The following is a 27,738-nucleotide window of genomic DNA, read 5'->3' on the forward strand; positions in this document are numbered from 1 at the left end:
GGATCTCACCTCTTTAGGAGAAGGCTACCAGTCACAGTCCCTAACTTTGAGATACCTCTGCATGAATTAAATGAGCACAATTTCAAGGCCATCAGCTTCTATTCTTCATATTCCTGCACTAGAATGTGCTGACCTGTAAAACTGAGCACAATGGAGAATTTAGGCATAACACAGTTACAAGCCTGAACAGAGAAAGACAAAATCTTCATTTTCTAATGAAAATCTTAAATTAAAAAAAAAAAGCTTGACTGAAAGAACAGTGTTTCCCTGTACTTCTAGAAGCAACAGTGCTAAGAAGATAAATTTGCCTTGTGGCTTACCCACTTACCAAAGTATTGCATTCAGCTCACCCACATCTTGCTTTCTAACATTAGCCAGATTTACTTTCCTTAATAACCAGCTTTTATGGCCTCATCTCTAGATGTATTTACCCAGCTGCTATGTATTTGCTAGGTGAGCATGTGTGTCACTTCATGTTTCAGAAGGGTTTTTAAGCCGTGCCTCTGGGCAGTCAGGATTTCCTGCTCTGCGGCGGCAGGAACAGAGCGAGACAGGAAACTGCTGCTGCCACGGGCTGTGAGCGAGGAAGGTCAGCCTGGGTTTGCACCTTCTCATTACCACCACAGCCTCAGCACTGAGTCTAGTCAAGAACTGAACTTACCAAGTTGCCCTTTTATGCTGAACTGAAAGCATAAAGTGCTTTCTACTTAATCTGAGTACATAACATCAGTGATATTCCCTGCCTTTGAAATTCTTTGGGTGTGTGGGTGAGCCAGCACTGACTGATGCAATGGCAGTGCCGGATGATACCACACGCTCAGTGTCCGTGTCACTCATGGGAACAGAGCCAAGCCCTTCCAGCAGCCTGAAATGGGAGCAGCTGTATCATGACCCTGTCTGGACACCATCCATTTTATATTTTGCTGTACAGAAGCTTTGTGGGAAGTCGGCCACGCTCAGACAAGCCAGGTGATATTGAACAGCAGAGCTGGGACAATTATTGTACATTCTTCATAATTTAAAAATAAAGTTTTTAAGTATAATTTTTAAACAAAAACATTTTTTCATTTATTTCCTAATTTGATCTAAGTTTTAGAAGCATCAACTTAAACTTTACATGATTAGAATCACATAATTGAATTTAGTCCATCATCTTTTAGCACACACACAAATCCACTGCTGTGGTCAACACTTCTGTTTTATCCTTTAGAAGGCTGCTATGATACTTTGCAGTACTACAACAAATACATTATTTAGAAGCTGCTATGGTCCCCATTTTGGGGGGAGAAAACACTACTACATTACCACTACCATGAAGGTGGGAACAGGCAGAGTGCTACTCAGATATCAGTGTTGTACTGGAAATTATGAACAGTCAATTGAAATTTAAATTTATTCTGAGTCAAAATGAAAGATTCATAAAGTTTCCCTTTAAAAAATCAATGTTTTGTTTTTCCAAAGTGCAAAAACAAATTCATAAATGAAACATTTCACAGCATTTCAGTAAAGGTACATATTGTTGCAATTTGTATCATTAAATAGTGCAAATAACAGTACAATTTAAAATACTGTAGCCCCATTTTTGAAGTGGAATCCTTAATTTCAAACTAACAGCACTATTAATTTTCAGAGACAGCACAGCAAACATGTTTGAAGAGTATTTTTGACCACCTCTGCCCTTTGAGCAAAGCAGACCTTAAAGCTGACACTGAAAAAAGCAGCCACCTGCCAATTCTGGTCTCCATAGAGAGACTGAGGAAAGACATCAATTTATGTTAAAGGTAATGTGGAATTCAAAGTCAGTGTTGGGACTATAAAACCATAAACAGTGAGCCTGTAGTATTTACACAGCTGTGAGTTTAGATCCAACTTCTTATAAAATTTATGTATTTCAAACAAAGAGAACAGTGATGGGGTCTGGCTGTCATCCTGAGACAAGTATATCATCATCTAAAATCTCCTTCAGATTGAGACTCACTGGATCCAAGTAAAAATACTGCATTTTAATGCTGTTAATAGAAGAAAAACACACATGCTTGATGACAAGGCAGTCTCCTTCCTGTGAGCAAGCACACACAAAAAATTGGATCATATTGAGCAATTGTCATAGTTCAACACAGTGAACCACGTCATTAGTTCTTCTGTCCCCTGCACACTTTGACTTTTGCAGTTTTGTGCAACGTGTTAAGACTGAGTAACGCTGCTAACACAAGACAACACAACATTTCTTAAAAGCAACGTGTGATTTCAGCAAGTTTGGTTTAAAGGGCACAAAGTCTTTATAGCAATGATGCAGGAAACTGAGAAATATTGCTTCTGCCCACATGTGATACATTGCTGCAGGCAGAACTTTAACAGATTTAGGACCTGTAACAAGGAGGTTACATGAGAGATGGGCCCAGCAGCAGGAAATGATTTACCTATTGCAACAGCTCAATGCAACAGGGCTTTGAAATATGGGGAAGCTATATTCTTCTGTATTATATTGAAAGGTCTGCTTCTGTATTACATTGAAAGAGCTTTCAAATAGCAGCGGAACATGGTCCCCATCCTGCCCTCACCAAAAAGGTGAAATTCTGAACCAAATAGCCTGGTGCTGTTTTGCCCTTCCTTCCCTGAAATTCTGTCTTTCCTGTTGTGCTTTACATGAGACACAAAAACACAGCTCCTATTAGCATAGATTTATAAATTCAGTCTCTTCTCTCCCAGCACGTGCCAAAGCTTTCCTAATAGTTTTCCTTAGGAAAGAGTTCATCACCAAATTAAAATGAAGTAATATGACATGTTAGTAGAATATATTTGTTTAGTTTCATCACAAAAAACACATACTGGTTTAGGCTGATTTTCTTTTTATTAATAATATAAGGTTCTGTAATCTCTTAACATTACAACTGAAGCTTTACAGTTAATCTCACACTAAAATGACAAACACTGTTTGGCTTTATTTTCAGAAAATTAAATTACAACCTTGATAAACATACCTTTCCAAGACAGAGAAGCAATTTGAGTTTTCTGGATTTCAGTGCTAATGTATCCCTGCCTTTGAAATTGGTTTCAGTTAATTAACATTGCTACGGAAGAACTATTTGGCCTGGCCTCTGTTCACAGCTGTAAGGCAAAGATGACATCTCTAACTTAACCACTGTAATGTAAGTCAAATCAAGACATGTTTTTCTTTGACTGTAAGATTTAGATCCTAGATCAGCTTTTAACAGATTTGCTTCTTTTCCCTCAAAACTTTTATAAAGGTCTCTCTAATGTAAACATATTTTACAGTCAAGCCACAGTCACTCTCTGTACCTTTCCTCCTTCAAAGGGAGCAGAAACTGTGTAATTGGAAGTCATTACAAGCTTAATTAAAACTGCTTGTAACTTATGTATGGCCAGAATACTCAAGCAAATGCAAAAGTTATGTTATGCACCAGCCCTTCTAATCTGCATGGATCAAACTCCATCTCTGAACAGGCTACAGCTACAAGAAGTGAAGTCTGTAGAAAGAAAGTAGAGCATACAGAAGGAAGAGTGGTGGAAGACTACAGTATTAGAGACAGTAAGATTTCCTTTAAATGGTGAATGATCTCTATCTAGGTCTTCTGAACTTGCATTCCATTTTTTTCTGTTTTCATTAGCAATGTGAAATTAAAGACAGTAATACATATGTTTCAACTGCAGTTTCAACTAAGCTCTGACCAGTTCATAAGATAATATTTAGGAAGACAGCAATACTCATTACATTTGGTGTTAATTTCTTCCTCAGTGATATCCAGTGACAGTGATTTGGGACCCTTGTGGCCTGTTATTTCACCTTCCCATAGGACAATTGACATGCAGTAAAAATCTTTACAGCATTTTAAATCACTTCAGAAGTCAGTGGCTATGTAAAGGTTAGAGAATGTAAGGAGTTTTTTACCTGTGTACTTACAATACAAAAAAGGATGAGGAAACCATAGTCAGAAAATTAAAAAATGGGAAGGATGTTGCAGATCTGTGTTGTACTGTAGTCAAAATCTTAAGAAAACAGTATTACTAAGCTATAACTACTTGTTTTACTCTGTGCTGTCATTCTGCAAAAAAGCTTCACATGCTTTCCTTCACAATGAATTCTTCATAGCCACACAAACTTTCATTGAGGCACATAAACACCCTTCATATTTACCAGCTCCCAGAAGAGTCTCCCCTGGGGAGTGGCACAGGTCAGGAGCAGAGGCCAGCCGTGGCCAGGGAGTGCCCAGGGCAGAGCAGCGGAGGCGCGGCAGCCCCTGCATGGCCGTGCCCAGAGCCGCTCCCCCAGACCCCTCTGTGCACATAAGGAACACTTAACCACAGTGCAAAGGCTCCGTTTCCCACAACAGACTACCCCTACTGTTTTGGTTACTGCTAAAATACCAACTCCGGGGACAAGGAAAAATAATAGATTTTTATACTGAAATGTTGTGAAATAAAGACCATTCAAAATAATTCCAGCTGCATTAACAATATCACATGAACATTCTGTCTTATGACCAGCAGATCATAAAAAGTTTTCTTTAGTTACCTTGACAGCATGCAGTTTAAAGTTATGGTCTGAGTGTCCATGTTTTTCAATCATTTGAACTGTAGCATTGAAATTAATCTTAGAACAAGTTCAGAGTTCTGATATGCAGTATCTTTTCAAGCATTTTATATTCTTTTTGGTATATTTCCAAAACTGAAAGTTATTTAGAGAGTATTTTAAAATAGTTTAAAAACAAAAATGCAGTTTATAATTTTCTCCTCATTAAGGGCACTACCAATACAAAAGGTGTCCAAACTGACACTACAGAGCTGTGAAGCAGTTAACTAGAGACAGTGTCCTTAAAGGATAGTCTGTATTTTTTCTATCTTATGCATATACATTAATTATCAAAAAGTTGGATAATTTGCTTTAAGAAAGAACCCACCCTAAAAATGGATCATGAGTATTGACAAATATTTTGTTTATTTTACTGATTACGATTCAAGTTTCAATGTAAAAATGCTTACTCTCACATGATACTGATCAAGAAAATATTTCATTTTCATAAAGTTCAATGGACAATTAAAATAGTGGCTACTTGTGAAGTAAATAAATGATTCATAAAGGCCATAGGAAACTGTACAAAACTTAAATGGGAAATCTCACTTCCAAGATGACAGTAGTTGTCCATTTAGGTGTTTTATTAAACTGTTGTGACTGTTTCAAAAGACAGTGCTGGGCAGTTTCATCTGAGTAACTGAAAAAGATATTTTGCATCTGTGCAAAACAAACAACGGGAACAAAACCCATACACACTAGGACTGAAGTACAGATGAACACAAAATTTTGTTACAAACCTGTTTTCAACATACAGTGAGAAATGTCCATTGTACAAAACTTAGTGACTGACCTACAATTAAGATTATCCCAGCAATGCAAATACAACTCAGAACAGCTCAATTGTGTAAGATTTTCCAGTAGTATTACAGTGAGAGACTACTGAATTTTTAGTAGTTTGACTTACACTGTCTCTTTTGATGAAAGCCTACATTTATACTCTAAGTATTTGCTGGTTACAAGTCTGTTACATACTTAATGCAGTACAGGGAGGTACTCCTTGGTGTTCTCTCATCTGTCTCAGCAGCTTTCCTTTAGCAAGAGGCTGGGCTGTGCAGCTGCATCTGTAGAAAACACTGTTGTCAGTCTTTGTCCTCCTGGTGGGGGATGCTTTAAGTAAGAAACATCTGGCAGTATCCAGCACTGAAAATACTGTCAGCTGTGCTGCCTAGCCCAATTTGGAAACCCAAATTTGCATTTCCTGGTTAGTACTTTGTGCCCAGTAGGTTGGAACATTGTTGAGTAAAAGTCCATAAACATTAACAGTGATGTTTACACTTTATTGGGGGAAGGGGGAAGGGAGTAGCAAAAATCAACGTAAGTTACTAGTTTTGAAAGTTTAGTCTATGTTATATTTGATTACTGGGATATCAATACAATGAAAGTGGAGGAATTTCAACAGTAATTTTTAATTTTTAGTACATCATTTGTGCAGGGCTTCATAAAAGATTTTTGTTTCCAAAGATGTTATTGGGGTCCACATATTGTTTGACAGATCTCAGCATTCCCAAGCCAACATCAGAGATGCTCTCCTTCATCCAACGCTTCCGCAATTTGCCTACTGGAAAAACAAAAACAAAGTGTTTCAATATATGGCAGGATTCTAGGAGCCAATCAATCTTGTGACCATGAATGAATAAACACTGTGTGATAAATGCTTTTATTCAAAAATGAGAAATGTTTTGCTTTATTTGATTTATTGAGCCCACCAGACTATCAAGCTCATTAAGCTCAGCATACTCCCAGAGGAAGACTGTGTTCCACACTGTCTACTTTCTTTAGAAACTATGAAATTTAGATGAAGCTTAGGCTGAAATCACATGTTCTATTAAGACAAGGAATCAGTAGTAAGTTTTAAAAAGCCACAAACTAATTTTAAGTTGTAAACTGTAGAGGAGATTACTAAAAAGCAGAACCCCACATTTTTTGATTACTTAAAGTGAAAACATAACTCGATAATCAAGCTTAAACCAGCACTGGTTTAAACAGCAATAAAAATCTTTATATGAAGAAGGCTTAATATTGAATTTTAAAACTTCTGTGCTGGCTGGTAATTGCTCATTGGCATTACACAAGAGCTTTGTTTCCCATGTAAAAATGCCTATTCACAACATACACCAAATACAAACAAAGCTGAAACAATCTTTTAAGAACTCATTTCAATAAATTCTCACAATAGTCCTGTTAAATGGCCAAGTGTTCACATGCTAATTAACCAAATCATCAACTCTGATTAACAGATCATTCAAAACTGAGGACATTTTTTTCATTAAACACACTTTAGCATTAAACTTTCCAGCCTGAAACACAATCCATTTGTTAGTATGAAAAAACACAGTAAAGGTTTGAGAGACTGGAAGCTTTAAGAGTATCTGAATCTGAATTCAAGCTATCTTTTGTGCCCTGTTTCAGGGTAACCATCAAACTGTCATCAGAATAATAAATTACAGGGACACCTCTGGAGAACAGAGTATATTTGTTTATACCTTAAGGAATATGAGCCAGTCACAATGCCAACAGAAAAAGCAAATAATGTGAGACAATGAAACCTGCAGTTTGCTAGGAAATGACTATTAGCAGCATGTGTGTCAAGATCAAAGATCACAACTGAAGGACAAAAAGAATTTGTCATGTGGTACAAGCCCTGGCTGTATTTTGCAGCCCCAGCTCAAGAAAGAATCTCCATCTGTGAATATACTGTCACTACAATGTGACTGTCTGAGCACACTGACGTGGCCAAATTCAATCTGTTAAAACTTTAATACTGCTACAAAACACCTGAATTGTGGATGTGGCTTGACCATCCCCTCAAGTCACTCACACTGGCTCTTACACAAGCAGCTGAAGAACAGTCATTACTATTCTCAACTGTTATCTGTAATATAGTTTCAGTGAATGTGTTCTGTGGTTATGGATGTAATTGTCCTGAAAAGACTGCAAACAACTGCTCCAACAAGATGGAGCACATTAGAATCACAGCGGGATGCCCAACAGCTAGCATGCCTGCCTCTTTTACACCTCCAGTAATAATGCAATTCCACAAGGAACTGAACTACTGTCTGAGCAGCACCAAACAGTCGTTGCATATTTAATGAAGTCGCTCACCAAGTGCTGGAAAACAGAAGGTGCTTGGAGTGCATCATTAGTTCTGTCAAAGTGATAATTTACACATCTATCTTGTCAAATTTTCTATGGTTTATACTTTTGCAATAATAAATCTAACATACATCTGATTAGTGAACTGGAAACAAAAAAAGCTGTACTACAGTCACCAGCAGTCCTTCACAAACATGCTCAACAAAAAGATTTTAACCCCTTGGTAACTGCGATGTTGATTCCCTGCTCCTACTGTTTATGTCAATAAAACATACATGGAATTTTCAACTACTCAAGTTTTCACATTAGAGTTAAAAAGCCTTAAATCACTCTCTCCTAATTCTAAAGATAAAATGGAAAACAGACCAAGTGAAGGAAAGGTTCTGTGAAAATAAGAGCAGCACTTAGAAAGGTCATTTATATACAGTTTCACTTCAGGTTAGTGCATTTTCTGGTGCTTCTCCACAGCACAACCCAAATGGCTTCAAGGATGAGAAAAGGAAAAGAGGAAGAAAATGCCATAATAGTTAAAGATGTTAGTGTGAACATAAAAATAATTCTAAGTGACAAAGCTGCCTACCTCCACTCTAAGCATAGCTAAAGAACAGTTTTGTGCTCAAGGAAGCCTTAACTTCTCACCAACAAGATCTCAGTTAGGCCTGATCTTATCACAGACTACAGAAAACCAACTTCTCATTTCCAGCCTAGAGGAAGTAGACTTTACAGTTTTAGCCCTACATGATGGCATTTATCTAGAACTGACAGGAGACCATGCACAAAACCAGAACAGATACAAGCATTTACCCCTTACAGTAGGTAATTTCACAATTAAAAAATGAGATCAAAGTCACCTGATTCTCTATGCTACATAACAACATTATTAACAATGTGTTTGTAGTAGCTTAGCACAGCAAGTTACTACTTGTCCACTCAGCCATACACACCATCACATGCACAATCCTTGTGCCCCAACTGGAAACACACACAGCCCTTCCTTCTTGCATCTTCTCCCTCTGAAGACACCTAATCTTGCATCTGTAAAGAGGATAGAGCCAGGCTCTGCTTGGTGGTGCCAAGCAAAAGTCCAAGAGGCAGTAGGCACAAGAAATCCCATCTAAGCATAAGGAATAATTTATTTACTGTTCAGGTACCCAAACACTGGAACAGATTGCCCAGAGAGGGAGTGGAGGTATTCAAGAACCTTCTGGATGCCACCCTGTGCAATGGTGCTCTAGGATGGCCCTGTCTGAGCAGGGAAGTTGGATGAAATGACCCATTGTGGCCCCTTGCAACCTTACCCATTCTGTGATTCAGTGATCTTATGTATCCAAGATGAGGTACAAGAGAATCAGTCTTCAAGTTCTACAGGTGGCAAGTGGCCTGTCCCTGAGCTGTGCTGAGCAGCCTTAAAACATTCACTGCTAGGAAGCCAGAAACCTCCATTCTGAACCCCAGCCCATTACACTGAGCACAAGCCCCACAGCATGGCAGGGAGCCTACTTCTCACAAGGTACTTCAGATCAGAAAGCCAAGGAGCTTGTTCAGTAGCAACTCCAAAGACAGTCCAACACCAACTTAATTTTAGGTTTTTATCTATCATTCTAGTCCACCTATGAAAGAGAATTACGTGAACTGGCTAAGTAAGTTTCCCCCAGCTCTGATACATGCTGCTCCACGTTGGTGTCATTGGAAAAGTTCATCTTTCCCTTGTCCTTTTTCACTTGCACATCTCTGAAAATGGCTACAAATGGAGTGAGCAAACAGCAGGCAGCAATTGGTTTTCTCCCTTTTGGAATATGAAGGACCAGGGAACACATGAACAGTTCTGTAAGAAAAGTTTTCATGTAGCTGATTGATTTCAGGAATTACTCTACACCCATGCAGAACAGATTTATAGCACTGAGCGATCCCAGTGGAATAGGTTCTGATGGCACTGCACATGGCTCTGGACTTCCCCTGCTCCAGCCCTTTCAACCTGAAGATTCGGTTCCTGCACAACAACAGCTTTGCAACAGGAGCAGCAGTGACAGCTCCTAAGAAGGATGAGGCTCATGCAGCTGTTGCTCTTCCTCAAGCTAGCTGTCCCTCCAGAAAGCAGCTCTCTTCCCTTACAGTCTGCTTAACATGCTATTACTCTTCCAGAGAACTCTGCAATACTGAGAAAGGTCAGTGCATTAATGTAAAACATAGCAGCACTGGAGGATATTGGACCAGTGTACACCAAGTCTACTGCATAATTAACACCTCCCCACCACGACACTTTGCCTGTTTTCACTTGGTATCTTAACAGCTGAAATAATACTTTCAAGTCTGGTGGTGATGAATCAGGAGGTCCTTTCCTTTCCTTTTTTCTTTTTTTTTTTTTTTGAAGAGGTACTGAAGATGACTATTAAGACTTCCAACAGACCAAGGAGGAAAATACAACTGTGTTACTGTATTATTTCACATGAGGTTACTCTATGTCTAACAAATGTATCAGTTTCAACTCATTCTAATGAGTAAAACAAGCTCTAGTATGCTTAACCTAAGGGAAGATTTTTGTTTTCCCCTGTGTAGAAGAGAAAAGCATGTGTTCAACTCCCCCTCATAAAAGAACTTTATAATTTCAGATTCTGTAGTTTGTCTGAGTTAATTATTGCAGTGTATAAGCCACAGCCTCCCAATGCCAAACAATTGCGATGTCAAATATGTAACTGAATGCAAACAAGGTGTAAGGTTTGTTTTTCCCTTTGTTTTGTTTTAGGGCTTTTGCTTTTGTTTTTATTGTTGTGGGATTTTTTTCTTATTTTTTGTTTTTCTACATAAACTGCCATGGATACTATAGCTATACCTATGCAGCACAGGCTACCTGGTTAACCTTTACTCTAATCAGCTGTCTAGGAAGTAGAAGAAAATTAGTTCTATTATGTTAAGTGGCTAAATGGGGCTATTTTCCTCAACCCCACAATCTGATAATTGTTTCCTTAAGCAACCAGTTGTAGTTAAAACAGTGCCTCAAAGGGAAGCAACATCATTACTTTTTACAGTGCTTACTTTTACATGGGTCCTTAGCTTGGTAATATGAAAGGGATCAGGTACAAATCCAACCTTCTCCCTTTCTGATGGTGTGCCCCAAAGGGGCTATGGCTGTATTTATACACCAGTCATACCTACGGGTGCCTCCTCAGCTCAAGTGTACAAAAAAAGGCATGTTTGATAGAAGAATTCAAGTGTGACACATCATATGGGTGTTTTAAGGGCTTGCCAAAAAGGATTAGAATAATTCTTTGAACTTAAACTTGTATCTACAAGAAATTGTCATTCCCAATGCTGCTTTTTAAATGCTATGTTTCTAAACACTATCTATGGCTCTCTAGCAACCTTACATGACTCTCAAATCTAAATCTAAATCCTAGTGCCCAGAAAGAAGGATCAAAGCTGTGCTTGGAGATGTGCAAGGTCCCTTTCTGACCGTAGGACACAGTCAAGACAGGGTGACTACTATAGTGGGGGGTGGGGAAAGGAAGATTTATCCACAGTAAAGTCCTTCTGAAGCTACTCTTGAGGAAGTTAAAAGTACCATTTCAGTTCTCACTGTGCACCTACCTGCAGCTGGTACCTCCCCAGATGTAATTTATACATTTACACAACTCAAACTGTCATATATGACCATTTCTTCACTCAAGGAGTATATGAACATTGACTTAAGCAGGCTTTGTATTTCCTATAGCCTCAAGTCCCAGACTACATCTGTTTTCTTTGATACACAAACCCAGAGTTAAAATAGCTCCATTTATCACAGTGTGATTGTAGGCAGACAAATCAGCCTGTCTGTTTCCAGATAGTGAAAACAACTGTTATTAATCACAATTACAAGACAAACACCAAAGGAAATTGCACCAGTATTTTCTTTTACCCTACACAATAGACCAGTCAGTGCTTAGAGTTACAAGGCTTGAAGGTCAGTAAATAAAACTGACAATATTAGGCTAATTTTCAGCACCACATCTACTAAGCACTGGAAAAAAATTAATCTTGAATATTAAACATAATGAACTGCCAGACAAAACCACTCAAAGTGGAAAATATATATCAGTATCAGAGGCAGTCATGCATACAACATGAGCATACAAAGTCAAACAGAAATCCAGTTTTCATAGCTGTGGAGGCACAAGGTTCAAGCATGCAAGGGTTTGAAAATGCTATATAATTTTTTTTCTTGTTTAACATACGTGGTAAGCAAGGTTTTACATGGTGAGGGCAAATACATCCAAATGTGTGACAAGCTCCAGCTGTAGTGAGTTGGATGAAATGCTAGTCACAGTAAAACAGTGGCACAGCAGGGAAGGCATGAGAGTACATCAAGGGGGTAATCCCACATCCAGTGTGTGAGAACTGACAGGTCCACTACACCACCACGTTCAAGATTTAATCAGGGGGCCATAAGAGCATATCAAACCAAAACTACTGAAACCTCTTCACTCATGTTATTACCTACAATAACTCATACTGCTTTAGCAGTATGAGGATATCCTTCAATATTCTCATACTGCTAAAGCTGAGTCCATTTCAGTTTCCATCATGAAACAAGATGCCTGAAAACAGCCCTAATTAAAAGTTTAAGTTCCCTTCAAGATTAGGAAGTAACTGACATGTTTTAAAGCACAGCTTCCCCCCTCTAGTTTTTTGCCCCACACAGAGCTTTCAGAATTACAAATTTTTTCTCTAGTTTTAAACCACTACACTTCTTTGCTCTTTTATCTGCAACAGGGCAATGCCCCAAGAGAGCAGAGAAGAAATATATGAAAATAATCACTTTCAAGAAGGTAGCTGCACAAATCACTCTGACATCACAACAAGTCTTCCTGACATCCAAGGTTATAACATTATATAGAATGCATGCAATCAAATTAGACTACCCATGTATGTGGGAAAAGCATATACAAAGCACCAGGTATAGGAAGTATTGCTTATACATGACATTGGTTCTTAATATTAAAGCATAAAATAGCTTGTGGAGATGCTAGTAACACAGGACAAGCAATCCCCAAACTCCAAGAGAGGAAATGAGGGAACTAGAACTTATCAGATGGCCGGCCAGTAAAGTCAACATCTACATAACATCAATTGTGCAACAAATGGTAGATTGCAACATAGTCCAGGTCAAAGTCACTGGCTCTTTGATTCAGACACTTGGCCTAAGTGCTCTGGAATTTGGGCAAACAGCATTCACAAATCCACAAGGGACACAAAACTGTTAAAACTTTGAAAATCACATTTGAAGTTTTAGTAACTGAATATATATCTACTCAAGGATCAGTAAAAGTTGTTTAAGACAACCTGGAAAAAGAGTGATAAGTTTCTAGATAAAATGCCAGGAGATCTTCCCCCCTCAGACCTCCCCCAGTAATTTCAGTTAATGCCATGAAATATTTTTCAGAATTCTACTACAAACTATTTTACGTACTCATGAATATTTAGCACTATCAAAGAGACTAACTTTAGACTGAGAACATTACCTCCATGGTGATGTGAAAGACTTCCTCCATTGGCAAGTATTTCTTCTCTAGCAGCCCTCTAAATTCGAAAGAGATGGTATTCATTCAACAGCAATTGCACAAGACTTTTGGATTTCATGAAATGCTTGCTTTTGCACTCATACACACAGGCATATGAAAAGTTTCTGAAGTAATCAGGGTACATGATACAGGTAAACATTATAGCTCAAGCCTGCAGATAAAGGTAAGTCTTCTAAATAAACATCAAAGCTATGACATCTCAAATGGCATCTCTTGTAACAAATGTACTACTTAAGAATAGAGTATTTTGGATCACTTTCCTGTTGCCAAAACTGAAATATCCAGTGGTTGGGATGCTAATTTGGAAGATGATTAAGTCTCAAAAAAGAAGCCTGAAAACAGGCTTCTCAGACCAAGTGAAGAGCCTTATTCAGATAGTAGCTCAACCCAGATTTCCATCATCCTGGTTAAGGCAGTGAGAAACTTTACAACAGACAATCCTTTCATGGGTGTAGTTTGTGGCAGAAAACAGAATTTAGCTTTTTATGTTAAGAATGTTCAATTTGTAGAATCTTCTTTGCCATTAATTTCTGAATAATTAGAGAGCTTAGAAGGTGCAAACAACGAAAGCTTTTCTAAGCCCAAGCACTAAATGTTTTCTTTTCTAAAGAGTGTACTCTTTTAAGAGTAACATATATAACTGCAGTTGTGCAGTTAAGAGATTTTTTTTTCAATCTACCATAGAGTACATACACTTGGTCAGCAAACTCACTTTATTAGATTAGTTACTCCAATGGAAAATGTGCATTCAGGTCATCACACAAACTAATTCCAATAAAAGAAATATCTAGATATAGGAAAGTTTCATTAAATAAATACTCAAGTATTACATTCTTCAGTGCCCTATATGCAACAGCATGGAAGCCTCTGAACTTGTAGATAAAACTTTGCATCCACTTGCCAAATTCAAGAGAAATTTCTAAAGAATAAGCATGAGAAGAATGATATCCCAGTTATAAACACTATTTCTCTACAGTCCTATTGGCAATTTTCTGGTGCTGAAGTTTGAGCTAGGAACCAGAAGGTAGGACAGAAAGCAGTTTGGCCATAGTCCCATAGTCCTTCTAACAATTGCATCTTGAAGGTAACATTTGTCTCACCTAACTAGGTATGGTCAGTTGGCCAATGCTGAAGCAGCTTACAATTGGTCTAACAGACTGGACTTAGAGCAATGCTTATCTCAGCCTAACAGAAAAGGCATGAGACGGTGCCATTCCTTATTCTCTACATGCAGCACTGTTCATAAGATATGATCTTGACAGTTTTACCATGCATTTTAGAGACTGAGTAGTAAGCAGAAGAAGTAGTTTTGTAAGTAATGGAACTAAGGAAGACTAGTTTCCCATGGATTTGAGGTTTAAAGTTTTTTTTGAGGTTTGAAGCTTCTGCCATCCAAGAAATTCCAGGTCAAGCTCTTCAATACTTCAGTCAGAACTATTCATGTACTGATATCTAAAACTGTCAGCTGGTAGCCTTTTCTCTACTTGATGAACTATTAACATGTACCTCTTATTACTGATAATGAACAAAGCTTTAGAAACTCTTGAGATCTTTCCTGCAAAATTCAGTAAGCTTGGCCAATAGGTTCAGAACAAAATACAGGTCCATCAGCTTTCCCCCCTTTAACTATTGTTTCTTTATACATTACCTCAATTTGCTCATAGACATGAATAGGATCACTAATTCCTCTGTAGTTAAAGGCAAAGTAGAAGTAGACACATGCACCTGCATCGTAAGTCTGTGTCACCCTGTTGAAGAGAACTGCATTACAAACAAAGCTTTATGATATTAAGCCAACCACTATTTGACAGCATAAAATTTTTAAGATGACTTCCTATCTTATTCAAAGGGACAGCCTCTTTTCAATTTCTTCATCCTTTTTGCTGCTAATCCAGGACCGCAATGCTATGACTTTGAAAGTTGAAGCTCTTAAGTCATTACAATTGACTCTTGTCCATATAAGCAAGAGTTTAAAACCTAAGCAAGTGCTTAGGCTTGAACTCCCAACTCTTCCATGTAATCCACTTGCAGGTTCAAGAGGAAGGTCAAGGCTACTGGTATTTGTAATATCATCACCAGATCTCTTACTGAACAAAGATTCAAGAAAAATTATTTCTATTATTGCATGACTTACCTACAGGTGGAAAGAGGAGCAAACTGAACACCCTTTTCTTTGCATTCTCGTACTATCCTTTCCTTTACATTTCTACAAAGGTCCAAAACCCTGTAACAGGAAACACATTTATATATTAAATTCCAGTATTTGATTTTGTATAGCTTCTAAAAAAAAAAAACAACTTCACAACCTTTTTAAAAAGCATAATCTAATACAACATGAGTACCTTCTAAAATCACTGTTAACTAGCTTAGCCTTTGTTCTAAGAATAGTCCTCATGAAGACTCCACTGCTTTTTCTGCACTTCTGAATAGCAAGTTTACTCTGAAACAGAGAACCTAAAAGCTTTTTTTTAATAAGGAAGAGGTGTCAGCAGTGTTTAAAAAAATAAGGAGGTCACCTACTTCTGTATGTCTTTATTTTCTCAGCAAAACAGCCTCAAAGTTTTGGCAAAGTAGTTAACAAATACAGAAGAAATCCTGAGAACTCAAAGGTCTGGCAAACTGTACTAACACCATACCTTTGGTAGGCCAAACTTGCAGATCCTTCAGCTGGGCACTACTCTGCCAACTTGAAATGCTATAATTCTAATATGGCAATGAGCTATTAGACCTTGCTGGAAGCCATACTTGTTCTGCTTTTTAAAGTGCCTCTAGGACAGACCCAGGTGCAAACAAATTGCTAGAGCAACCAGAAGAAATCACTGTTTTTCAAATTACCATTTCTTCAGTTGCACGTTCTCCCACAAAGGTCTGCAGAGCTAGAATTCAGATTTTGGTGTTTTACACAGATTTAGAACTACATTAAGGATTCACAGAACACAAGAGGATTTAAGCATTTAGTGAATAAAAAAGTCAGCTAAATATTTTTTCAAGTATCTGCTACCTGTCAAGAACAAGTTAATCAGTTTGTAGAAAGTTACATGGTCCTTATGAATCAAAGTAGAAAAAGGTTTTCAAAGCATTTGCTTTGGTGAGGACAATTTTAAATACTTTCTTAAGTAAAAATTCATTGTCTTCTAAAACAAGGGAGAGGCAACACTGGTGACTCAGAAGTTAGCATGCTTAAAAATCTATAAAGCTAAAGTAAAAGGAAGAGCACTTTCACTTTGAAATTGTCCTCAAATTTCTTCTACACTCTTAGGACACTGTGCCAATTTCCAAACCGGGGCTGGAATTTACAATTGCCACTGAATTCAATAGCAAGGGTATAGGGTTGCCAGCTTAAGTCATCAGACTTTGCATTGAATGCTGTAAAGCTTTGATTCAAATCACTTTGGATCCTATTTAAGAGATTTCAGCCTTACCAAATGGACTGGAGCATCTAAAATTATTTTGTATATTAAATTCTGTTGTGGTCAAATGTTTCTCAACCATAGCTAATAGGTAAAATACCCTTAGGTAAAAGATCTCAATCTTGGGCAAAAGTTACCTTTTCAGTATTTCCCTACATTGCTGGAAAAAGAAAAAAACTTACTTAAATATACTTGATGTTTTTCACCTTCACTACAGACGAATCCCTTTGAAATACACTGCTGATCCCACACAGGTGGCTGCTCATCCCCCACTGCAATTACTGCCACCAATGTCCTGCCTCCTCAACAGGGCAATTTCAAATCCTGAATTTGTTGCAATAAGGTAACCTAAGATGAAATACTAATAATACTAATAAATTACTAATGTAATTTGAATGAAATCAAGTTTTAAGAAATTCTGAAGAGTAATCAGAGTTTACCTATCCCAAGGAACAGATGTCTCAAATGATTCTCCTATTACGTAATAATCCAGGCCTAGGTCCTAAGAAGAACAGAAATTAATTTAGCAAAAACACCCATATGTCCCACTGACGTAAGTTTATTATTAATAGGGAAATAGGGAAGCTCTTAAAGATGACAAACATTTTGATGTCATGGCTACACTGAGATAACTTGTCAGACTGTTAGTATGTCTACACTAATCAAATATTTTTATCACTATAGTACCAAGCCAAGAGTTTTTGTGCTCATCAGTATAATACCTAGTGAAAATATTTTTGTGCAATGTAGTCGCTGTCTAGATAGAAAAAAGACAAACATCTTCCCATCTTACACACAGCCTGCTGAAATAAAGGGAGATTCAGTGATTTGTCCCCAACAAATCAAACACTCAGGATGTGCATATTGTTCTGAAAAATAAAAAAATCTCAAACAGTAAGACTAAAATGTGTAAGAACAGCTGCAGCAGTTTAAACTAAAAGTCCTTTATGCTGGAATTCTAATTTAAACTAGTCATAAACAGATTGCCAAAGAAGAATAAAAAGACAAGTGAGCCCATGAGTATTTCAAGTACACGCCATGCCTCTGATTTCATTCACCCTGTGGATTCTTCAATCTAATCTCCCTACCCTTTATAAGAAGCTATTTTCTTAACAAGAAAATAAATTAATATTGTTGTTATTCTTTACAAGAATATAAATTAATGTCTATATGGTGTTTTGCAGATGGAATTCCATGAATAATCACTGCTCAGAAATGGAAGAGATACAACCTCTAGGTTGATCGTGGGTTGATACAACCTCTGAGACATCATCCAAGGCAGCCTGCACTCAGATTTCAGAGCAAGCATCTTCAAAGAAACATGTCTGTGTTTTGTTACATGAATTAGCAGAAGTTGCAGCAGACAGACAAAAGCTGACCTACCCGAAGGTAAGCGATGACAAATGTCAACATGTATCCTCTCTGTCCATTATCTTCTCCTGCTGCCAAGCCACTGCAATATACAAGAATTTAATTAATTTTCCACCAAATTAGTCACCAGCTTCTAAAATATTTATAAAATAACTTTGATTATTAAACATATGTGCAAATTTAGCTGCCTAAGCTGTGTTAAAATAATCGTTAATAGCAAGGTCTCGTGACTAGAAATCAGAAGTTACTTCAGACCAGATCTTCATTCATTCCTCTTTTCATTCCATAACCTGGAGATGAACTTCACAAAATATTTGACGTAATCTTAGAAAACAGTCTTCAAAGCTCACAAAAGAGTGGAGAAACACAAGTAGACACAATATATCCTGGATATTCATTTACAGGAACATGGGTAATTACATTTCTACGCAGGTTGAATTTGTGTACTTTTATGTGTACAACTCATGAGATCCCAAGAATTAAGATCCCCAAAGCATAAGAGATCTGAATGAATTAAAAAAAGACACAAAGGTCATAGCACTAAAGAAAAAGGAAGCCTTGCTTTCACTAGTCTAGCAAGGATTATTGAAAACATTTGTTTTTGATTATTGGTTTCTAAGAATAAGAAAGTGCTATGCCTCTGGAATCACTCTTCCTACAAGCTCCCATAAATCTGAGAGAGAGGTGGGTATGGGTATGAAATCAGGCACCTGAAGAAGCACAGAATTGAAGGATTTTATACTATAAAGCCATTAAATAGTTTAGCATTTTAAAACAGGTTAACCTATTGAAGACTTCACTAATAGCTTAATAAGCAGCATAGACAGCACCATCTTCTAATGCCTCTAACACAGACAAGTTTCCCCCCTTACCAATACACTACCATCTTGAAATACCAGAATACAAAAGGATTCACAGTTGAAGTAATAGAATGAAAGCACAATAAAAGCACAACATTCAGAAGTTATAGCCTTGTAATGGGTAAAACAGCACTTATATGTATATTTGAATAGCTGAGACTAGTATTAGCAATAACAGTACATTCTTGACAAATCACAGTTTTAATGATAGTTTTAATCAACCACACTTAATCAAGGCAGAAGGAAAGAAACTGCTTGATCATTACTCAGCCTGCCACTTCAATGGGTGTTTTCTGTCCCTTTTTGGGACAGAAAATCACTGCACTCTTTCAACTTAACAAATTTCTTGTATTCATATACTCACATGAACTCTGCAAAAGTTTAATATCACCCCAATGATTTTGTCTCCCTTTCTGTAGTGAAAATATAGAGTCTAGGATTGCAAAACAAGCGGCTTCCATGCCTGTAAGCAATTAAAAGGGCTAGTTTCCATTTTAATAACATTCATTTTATATTTAGTAAATATTTTTCTTCAATACACAGACAGCTGAAGTTTTTCAGTAAAGTAACCTATTAATTAGTACAAACCACATGTATCAAAGGGAGCATTCAGTAGCTAATTGACTGCTGCCACTTCAAACTAGTAAATCAAGAACATATCCATACAGTAACCATTACAAAAATATGGTAGTCCAATTTTTTCCTGAACAGTTCATTCCCAGCTTCACATTGAAAATGTTCTTTGAAAAGCATACCCAAACTTGGTGGCAATATCATAGACTTGCTTCTCATGCTGAAGAACCTTCTCTCTGTCACCCTCAAAGAGCAAGGTAGCTACACACAGGATGTTGGGATCAAATCCTTTAAACTGCAAAGAGAGACAAACTTGCCATTAGTCACAGTCTACATGGCAGAATACAAGGAACAGGTTCTTACTTTTCAAATACATGGCATCTGCCCTGGTCAGAAGTGTTACTGTAACTAAGAGGAATGATGGGGAAAAAAGTCTCAAAATTTACTCCCAAAACACTTAAGTTTTTCCTTGACAGGACAGATCAATGGAAATAACAGAAATTATCTGTCACCTCTTTCCTCCTGCTAAAAAGCAGGATAGGCATAACAGCTGTCTACCTATGCTGTAGAAAAAAAAAAAGGTCTTAAATGCTTTGAACAATAGAGACATTTATATTCAATCAACTAGTCCTATGTTAAACAGCTAAAAAAGCAAGAAGAAAACTATGACCATCATGAATGTGGAGGGAAGGAAAAACTTCTGGGCTATCTCTAAACAGAATATGTATTCCCTAACAAAAGAAGTCCCAAGACATATATTATTTCCCACTTCAATAAGCTAAGAAAAAACAGCAGAATCAACACTGGTCACTGTCTTCCAGAAGTACACCCACTCTTGGAAGATAATGAAATTTTTCTACATTTGAATACCCATATTTGCAGTAACTCTCTAGTTGGGTAATTTGGAGGGAAAAAAAATCAATAATAAGATAACATATTTAATACAAAAGCCTAGGTGACATCATTTTAGCACTAAATCATTGTAGGTTAAAAAGGAATGAATTCCAGAAAGACAAAAAAACAATTTGTGTGGGAAAATCTGCCTAATATCTTGAGCATCTTCCAAAATTCTAGCTCACTCTAATAACAAGGTAGATCATGCCTTGAAAAAATCTAGGAAGATGAAAATATAGTATCAGTATTCACTGATCCATCAGTATTCACTGATTATCACTGGTTTGCCAGCTGGGCAAACTGGTTCCAGTCTTCCCCTGTCACCAAGTTACTGTTAAACAAGGCACATTAATCTCTTATGCAGGTATGACCAGTGACAACAGCTCCCTTGGAGCAACTCCTCAAACACAATCTCATTTGAATTCAACCACCTTTAGAACCTCAAGTTCTTACATTGTATTATCAGTTACATTCAAACTCAGCTGCATTAGCAGTTTACAAAAACATCCTATATTTTATGAATAGAATGCAAAATTCAAACCAATGTTAAATACCCTGAAATTACCTTTGTGATGTAGAACTTTTTCAGTCCATCCAAAAACGATGTAAAAATGGAAGCAACTTGTGGTTTAAGAGCATGACCTTTGGCAAAAAGCAGAAAAAGGCACATTAAGGGAAACAGTGCTCTTAAGATTCTTACTTCAAGGGGCAAAGAAAAAATAGCTTGGTAGTCAAAATTACTAGAATTGCTCAGAGCATTTTGATTATCAAAATTAAAGAGATTTCTCTCTACTCATTTAGAACATGATTTAGGAAAAGGTTTCAATAATTTTTTGAAGACATATGTACACCTGTGCACAAACATTTGACACTTTAATTAAGGCTGCCCTAGTTTAGATCTCACAAGCCTATGGAAACTTTTTAAGAGAGCACTTCATTAGTTTTTACACCACAAAACTAAGCAAAAATCAGTGATCAGTGACTTTTTTTTAAAGTTACACCAGAACCACTGAAACAAACAGCCAAAAATGGTGAAAGTTAGGAGTTAAGCATTTTTTTCTTTAACAGTTATATCACTTGTGTGAAGTTTTCTACATAAAGCTAGTTATTGCTTCCTTAATGACAAACGGGGAACTAAAATTACCAGGATATACAAATGGTGTCTTGGAGCCTGTTAAATTAACATTTCTGCCTCAGGACTGGGTTTAATTGAGATGAAAGTCTTTTACTGTTTGTTCATTGTTTTCAGTCACAAACAACTTCTGAACTCTCATTACTGCTTCACTTTAGCAGCCTGGCATCTGGCCTACATGCTGTGAGCCCAATTCATAAAAAGTTATGCACCATTTACATGATACTTCCTTCTAAAATACTTCACAAAGCATTTCCTCCTCAATAACACATGAACTTCAACAACTATGTGCTCTTTTTTCCTCTTAAGCAAAGAGGGAGTTTCTCTGCAGATACAAACCCCAAGGAGGACATCTACAAGCACACTTCAGTAAGCACAGAGAAATCATGAATTTATTAAATCACAGTCTAAAAAATTACTTAATGATTACAAGAAAAATCAGTATTGACACACCTGAAACTATGTTTACAGCTTGCAATTGGTCAAATTGTGCTTCCCAAATAAAAAAGAAAAAGAAATGCACCTGTTTCTGTTGGACATGTCTGAGCAGAACAGTGTAACACAAAATGAGCAAAGCAAGCAGCAAGGCTTGTTGGGCCTCTCAGATCTTCCAAATCACAATTTCCTTGATTTGAAAAATGAAGTTCAGCTTTTTCAACACCACTACATTAATGCCATTTGAAGCTGAGATTCATCACTGAGGCTTCTGTGCAAAAGAAGTTTAAGAAATTCTGTCTTGTTGAAGTATCATAGTAGAGGTTTCCAAGGTCAGTCACACTTTCCATTTTCATCTTCTGGGTACAATCAAAATAGCATGGTCTCAGCAAGTTCTGCAACCTATTAGCTTTTGAGTCATGGAACTTTAGAGTCTCCATGAGAGTGTCTTGAGCTAGAACATATCTTCTACCAAATTTGCTAGAGTTTAAAATGACAGCTTTCCCTTAGAATTGCTGAGAAATGATTGTTCTGCATTTTTGACATTGTCCTATTTAGGTATTTGAACCAGCTGAAATTTTACTAAATCTTTTGTCTCCAGGAATTTCTGGTAGCTTCACTGACTTTCAATACCTAAAGCCTAACAGCTTAGATGTACTTGCACACAGTTACAGCACTTACATCACTTTATCTTTTTTTTGAAAACAGACAGATCATTTTGGACAAATATGTCATTACCTCTCTCCCAATCAAACATTATGATATCAGAATGGTTTTTAAAAACATACAAATTCTAAGGAAGCTGTGAGATGCTTTCATGAAATTTAAAGGAACCAATCCACTTACCTTGAAAATAAGGTGCTGGCATTCTGATTTTTTTTCATATCCAACTTCTTATTAATACTCTTAGGAAGAAAATGTTTCAAGTACTGTATTTTAAAACTAGAATCTCTACTCCTTTACAGCAAAATAGAGGAAGTGATTCCAGAATTTCAATCTTACCAATAGACTAAATGTGAAGAAAAGAAAACATAGCAGAAAACCCATCTCATTTATAGGCAGAGCATGGCTCTTTACTGACTCAAGTAGTGCATAGTGTTTCCTCAGAGACTGTCTTCTGTTTCCCAAACTCACATTATGGCACTATCTGAAGTTGAACTCTGGGTTCACTGCCCTCTGTCTAGATTTGAGCAAAAGAATTACTACCCAAAAGAGGCATAAGCTACTAAAAAGGCCTTGGAAACATGACACTCCATGATGATCCACATACTTACCAAACTGAAACTGTGCATTGTCGACAAGGCGAATTGATGCAGGAGCACATCTCTTGGAGGCACAGTCAGGGGAGTAAGAGGAAGGAAGAATAAAAAGATTATACAGTTGGCTTTGAAATTCATTACAATTAAATTTTCATTACAAAACAGCATATAAGAAAGCATACTTTGATACCAGAGACCTCTGGCCATCACCATCATAGAAACAGGGTGACTATAAGGTTGTTTTCACTGGAAATGCAACATCTACTAGGTATAGTAGATGGTCTAGATATAATGCACTGAGAATCTTCAGCTTAACCTGAAGCCAACACAGTAATAGTCCAAAAATAGTGATCTTCACATTTTGAGTGTTTCTCTAAAATGGCATATGCACTAAAGATAGTACGCTTTATTACATCAAGATTTGTTTCTGTGTAATCAGAGACACACACATAATAAAAATCCATTGAAAAAGTTTAATTGTTGAAGGTCATCTTGGCATGCAGCTGAGCACTACACAGCTGCTCACTCAGTCTCCTCCCTAGTGGGATGGGGAAGAAAAATCAGAAGGGCAAAAGCTGAAAAACCCATGGGTTGAGATGAAGACAGCTTGGTAAGCAAAATGGGGGAAAAACCCCACAAAAGCACAATGCAAAAAGCAATCAATTACCAACAGCTGACCAATATGCAGCCAGTCTTCAAGCAATGGCAACCCCTATGAAACATCTCCCTCTATTTTATTTATGATCATGATGCTATACGGTATCTGACTTTAGTCAGTTTGGGTCAGTTGTCCCAGCCTCTTATCTGCTCCCACACACTTGGTGGTGGGAAGAGAGGGAGAAACAGAAAAAGCCTGACACTGTACACATTGTTTAGCAATAACTAAAACACTGTTTAGCAATAACTCACACTTTTGGTTACAAGTACAAAAGCTACCACCACACATGCTATTATGAAAAAAGCTGACTTCATCCTGGCTAGACCTGGTACACTCATGCTCTGCTGTCAGACTGCAACCAAAATCTGTACTTGGGTTTAATCTAGATTCTGTACAGGAATCTGAAAATCTGTAAGAACAGCTGCCTTCACTTAGGTAAGTTTCTGGTCATGTATATGCCTACATCCTACACTCACTGATGGCCATGTCCAGTCATACTGAAATGTATGGCCAGAGGAATATGACAAAAGTCTGAATTTTAGGCTAGTCATCATCTAATCACGTGGATATGGAAGTACTGCTCTTTCACTTCATTTGACACATTCACTCCTCACAATACCATTAATATGTATTTGGTCACACAAGAGGAAGAAAGAATATGAAGAGCTAAGGAAGCTCACCAGGCAGGTGGACAGAAGGCTGTGGGAGTGGTTTTAAATGAGACCAACCCACCCACACCCTACAGGCTGATTATCCTTACATTAAAGTGGACTGATACATGAAAGCGCTTTTCAGACAGCAATCATTTTAATTACTACTCATATTGATGCGAGGGGCAACAGAAGAGAATAAGTAGTTCAGGCTCAAGTAAGCAGAGAAACAGCAGCAGCAGCAACAGAAGCTTAGAAATGGAGCAATATTATGTGGCAAATAGTGCCTCTTTTTTTCCCTCTAACTAAGCCCACAGACAGGGAAAACACATGAGTTCCTTAACTGGTTTTAAATGTTGATCAGCCATATGATTAAGCATTCCCAAAAAGTCTGCTTAGGTACCTTTAAAAGGAAGGACAAGCACTAGCAGTAGAAGCACGACAGAAAAACTGGCAAGTGCTGCTGACTAGCATATACATGTCATTCACATACCAGTTTGAACATCTGGCTTGGAACATTAAGCCATTAATTTAGACCAATCACTGGAAAAAATGTAAAGCTGTGTTTAGTTTGGCATTAATTAAAACATTTCTGAAATTATTTCCCCAATTCAGGGTGCATTCTACCATTCATATATATAATTTGGTATGTTTTGCACAGAGCACAGCAAAGTTAGTCAGCGGAGAAAGAGGATAACCAGGCTAAGATTTGTTTGGATACATAGCTTTGAGGAAAAGTACTGCAGAACTTTGATATCAAAGTACTTCACTACCTGAAACCATCTGCCTGCACTATTCTCTATTTAAATACCACAGTCTAAGCACAATTCCAGTTGGTAATATCCATCTGACCTGCCCATGCCTCACTGTGCTCCAGGCAGTGATTTTTAAATACAGGCCATATCCTTCCATTGCATTCCTTTTGCTCCTTTACCACTTCAAAGCCATGAATTCAACTGCCTTCTATATGTATGCTGCAAGTCAATTCCTTTAAACACTGGTCCCTTTTACACAGTCCTATTTAATCTGAGGGTAAAGTTCTCAGCTGAAGGAGATACACAGCTGAATATTTCAGGCTGCAATATGAAAATAACTCCCTCTGAAACAAGCCATTAAAAGGCTTGTCCATGCTTTGGCTCAGAATACCAAGCAAAGTCATAACATGCTCGGTCCTCAACTGAGTAACTTCCAAAATCCTCATGGACCATATCCTGCATTTCATAGACCATACACGCTTATGGGATTCCTACCTCAAATTCCTGGTTATCAAGTGCAGAAATACTGAAGCACAAATACACCCCTACTGCTAGAATCCATGAGTCCTTAAGTGAAGTCAACAGTCAGCTTTTCTTTACCTGCTTTGCCACTTCCCTCAAGCAGGCCACCCCTCGCTCAAAGTTGGGGAAGACCACAGAGCCGTACTTCTGGTACTCGGGGACCGGGCGAATCTTTATCGTAACTTCAGTAACCACTCCAAGCGTTCCTTCAGGAGAGGAGAAAAACTGAGTAAAGTGTTCCAAGATGAACTGCTTGCAAGCTACCCAACTAAACATGTACCAGAATGTTGTAAGTTAACATAAATCAGAAATCCCCAAAATTCAGTATGCAGTAACAGGTGATTTATTCCTTACTTTTTACATGGTGAATGCTCACAAAATACTGTCTAAATTGTGCTCTTTGTTACTAGACTTGTAGGCTAGTATGGACCACAGGTCCATTTAAAGCAGTGTTAAAAGCTGCAACTGCACAGTCCTAATTAAGGTCTCAGTGTTTTATTCTAACACAAGAAATTCATGCCTGCACAATGCCACCCATTGACACGCTGGAAGCCACAGCATTAAAGATGCTCAAATAATCAAGCATTATTGAAGCTGAATTAAGATGCAGCATTAGAAATTACTCTGTTTGTACCTTCAGATCCCATAATGAAGTGATGGATATCAGGTCCTGTTGACATGCGAGGTACTTGACAGTTTTTTTCTACTATTCCTCTAGGAGTTACCATTTTTATATGGATCACCTGTTTAAACAAAGTGCAATGACTATCAGTACTAGCATTAAGCACAGATTTTTATTATATTTCTTTTCCACAAAACATATTAAGTTTGATACAGTTTGGCCTTAGGTTTTAGACATTCTGTAGGCAATCCCAAGAACCTGAGAACTGTTACCAACCATGATTTTGACACAGCATGGTTTCCCCACACAGCAGATAATTTCTATTCTATGACAGATCATATCAACTGGTGGCTACATCCAGGCAATACCAGCTAAAACTGTTTTGCTCCTCAGTGTAGAACTTCACAGATAGAACTTTATATACACCAGGACTTCAATCAGAATATACATTGTACTACAGAGGGAAAAAGTGAGGGCTTAAACTTTGCTTAAGTTTTGCTTTAGAACTGCTGTTTGATGAAGCTACTACAATTCAGTCATTGATTGCTACAGAAATATTTCAATTAGGAGGAAAGACAGAAGTAGTGAAATACTTTGTGAAATAGATTATCAATATAAAAGCTGCCATAAGACTGACACATGTGCAGGGCTAGGAGGTTGTTTTTTAAAAAATAGTTTTCAATGTTATTGTTTCCAGCTTCATTCAGGCCAATGCAATAGAGCCCACATGGATTGTCTTAATCCTCTATTCAATTCAATCCTCTATTTTATACCAAAGAAGGGCACAGTTTCAGCTTTGCTTTAGTGATGCCTTCAAATTAAGCAAAATTACTGAATTTCAGCTAATGGCTTTACAACTTTCACGCACAGGCAGTTAAGTAATTTTCACTCCATGCAATTTATGAACCATTGATTCTGCATTAAGTGGATTTTAGGCAGCTTATATAACACACAGTTTCAAGATATAAAGGTCCTCAAAAGGTAAACACTCCTTGAAACATTCTCACTGTGCTGTTTTGAAACTCATGAACTGTTCTGAATCAATTTTCAATCCTATTTCCTCCTAATGAAAATTTCAGAAGCAGTTTTAGCCTGAAGTTATCGTTCCATAATAGAGAAGCCTTCTTCCAACTCCCAGAACAAGCAAAACTGTACCATTCAGGCAGCAGGGGAATGATGACACTTTGTAAGAGCTACGAGTTTTACTTCAGCCAGGACTACTGAATAAAAACTGAGTAGTTCCTGCCAGCCTCAGTCACTGACAGTGACATCTGTGCACAGAACAAATATGTCTAAGCTAAGAGCTGATGACAAAGCCTGAGGTAACGAGGATACATTACCTAGAGAGTGCT

At 37.5% G+C, this 27,738-nt stretch overlaps 1 protein-coding gene across 2 annotated transcripts in view; it reads right to left on the reverse strand.

The window, feature by feature from the left end:
* Positions 1 to 2,832: 2,832 nt before the first annotated feature.
* The window catches only part of AGPS (alkylglycerone phosphate synthase), a 50,095-nt gene continuing 25,189 nt past the window's right edge, over positions 2,833 to 27,738 (reverse strand). The window contains exons 10-21 of one of the 2 annotated variants that reach the window (XM_074548438.1): positions 26,399 to 26,507; positions 25,843 to 25,970; positions 23,195 to 23,246; positions 20,919 to 20,995; positions 19,642 to 19,754; positions 18,039 to 18,108; positions 17,096 to 17,157; positions 15,380 to 15,469; positions 14,894 to 14,993; positions 13,186 to 13,243; positions 6,014 to 6,152; positions 2,833 to 5,655 (exon numbers count right to left, since the gene is read on the reverse strand). In XM_074548438.1, coding sequence (XP_074404539.1) covers positions 6,031 to 6,152; positions 13,186 to 13,243; positions 14,894 to 14,993; positions 15,380 to 15,469; positions 17,096 to 17,157; positions 18,039 to 18,108; positions 19,642 to 19,754; positions 20,919 to 20,995; positions 23,195 to 23,246; positions 25,843 to 25,970; positions 26,399 to 26,507 — 981 coding nt within the window. In that variant the 3' untranslated portion in view covers positions 2,833 to 5,655; positions 6,014 to 6,030. Of the gene's footprint in view, positions 6,153 to 13,185; positions 13,244 to 14,893; positions 14,994 to 15,379; positions 15,470 to 17,095; positions 17,158 to 18,038; positions 18,109 to 19,641; positions 19,755 to 20,918; positions 20,996 to 23,194; positions 23,247 to 25,842; positions 25,971 to 26,398; positions 26,508 to 27,738 lie in introns of both variants that reach the window. The other variant, XM_005484104.4, reaches the window with a different exon arrangement.

The sequence above is a fragment of the Zonotrichia albicollis genome, chromosome 10 (genome assembly GCF_047830755.1).
Source record: "Zonotrichia albicollis isolate bZonAlb1 chromosome 10, bZonAlb1.hap1, whole genome shotgun sequence".
NCBI classification, from domain to species: Eukaryota; Metazoa; Chordata; class Aves; order Passeriformes; family Passerellidae; genus Zonotrichia; species Zonotrichia albicollis.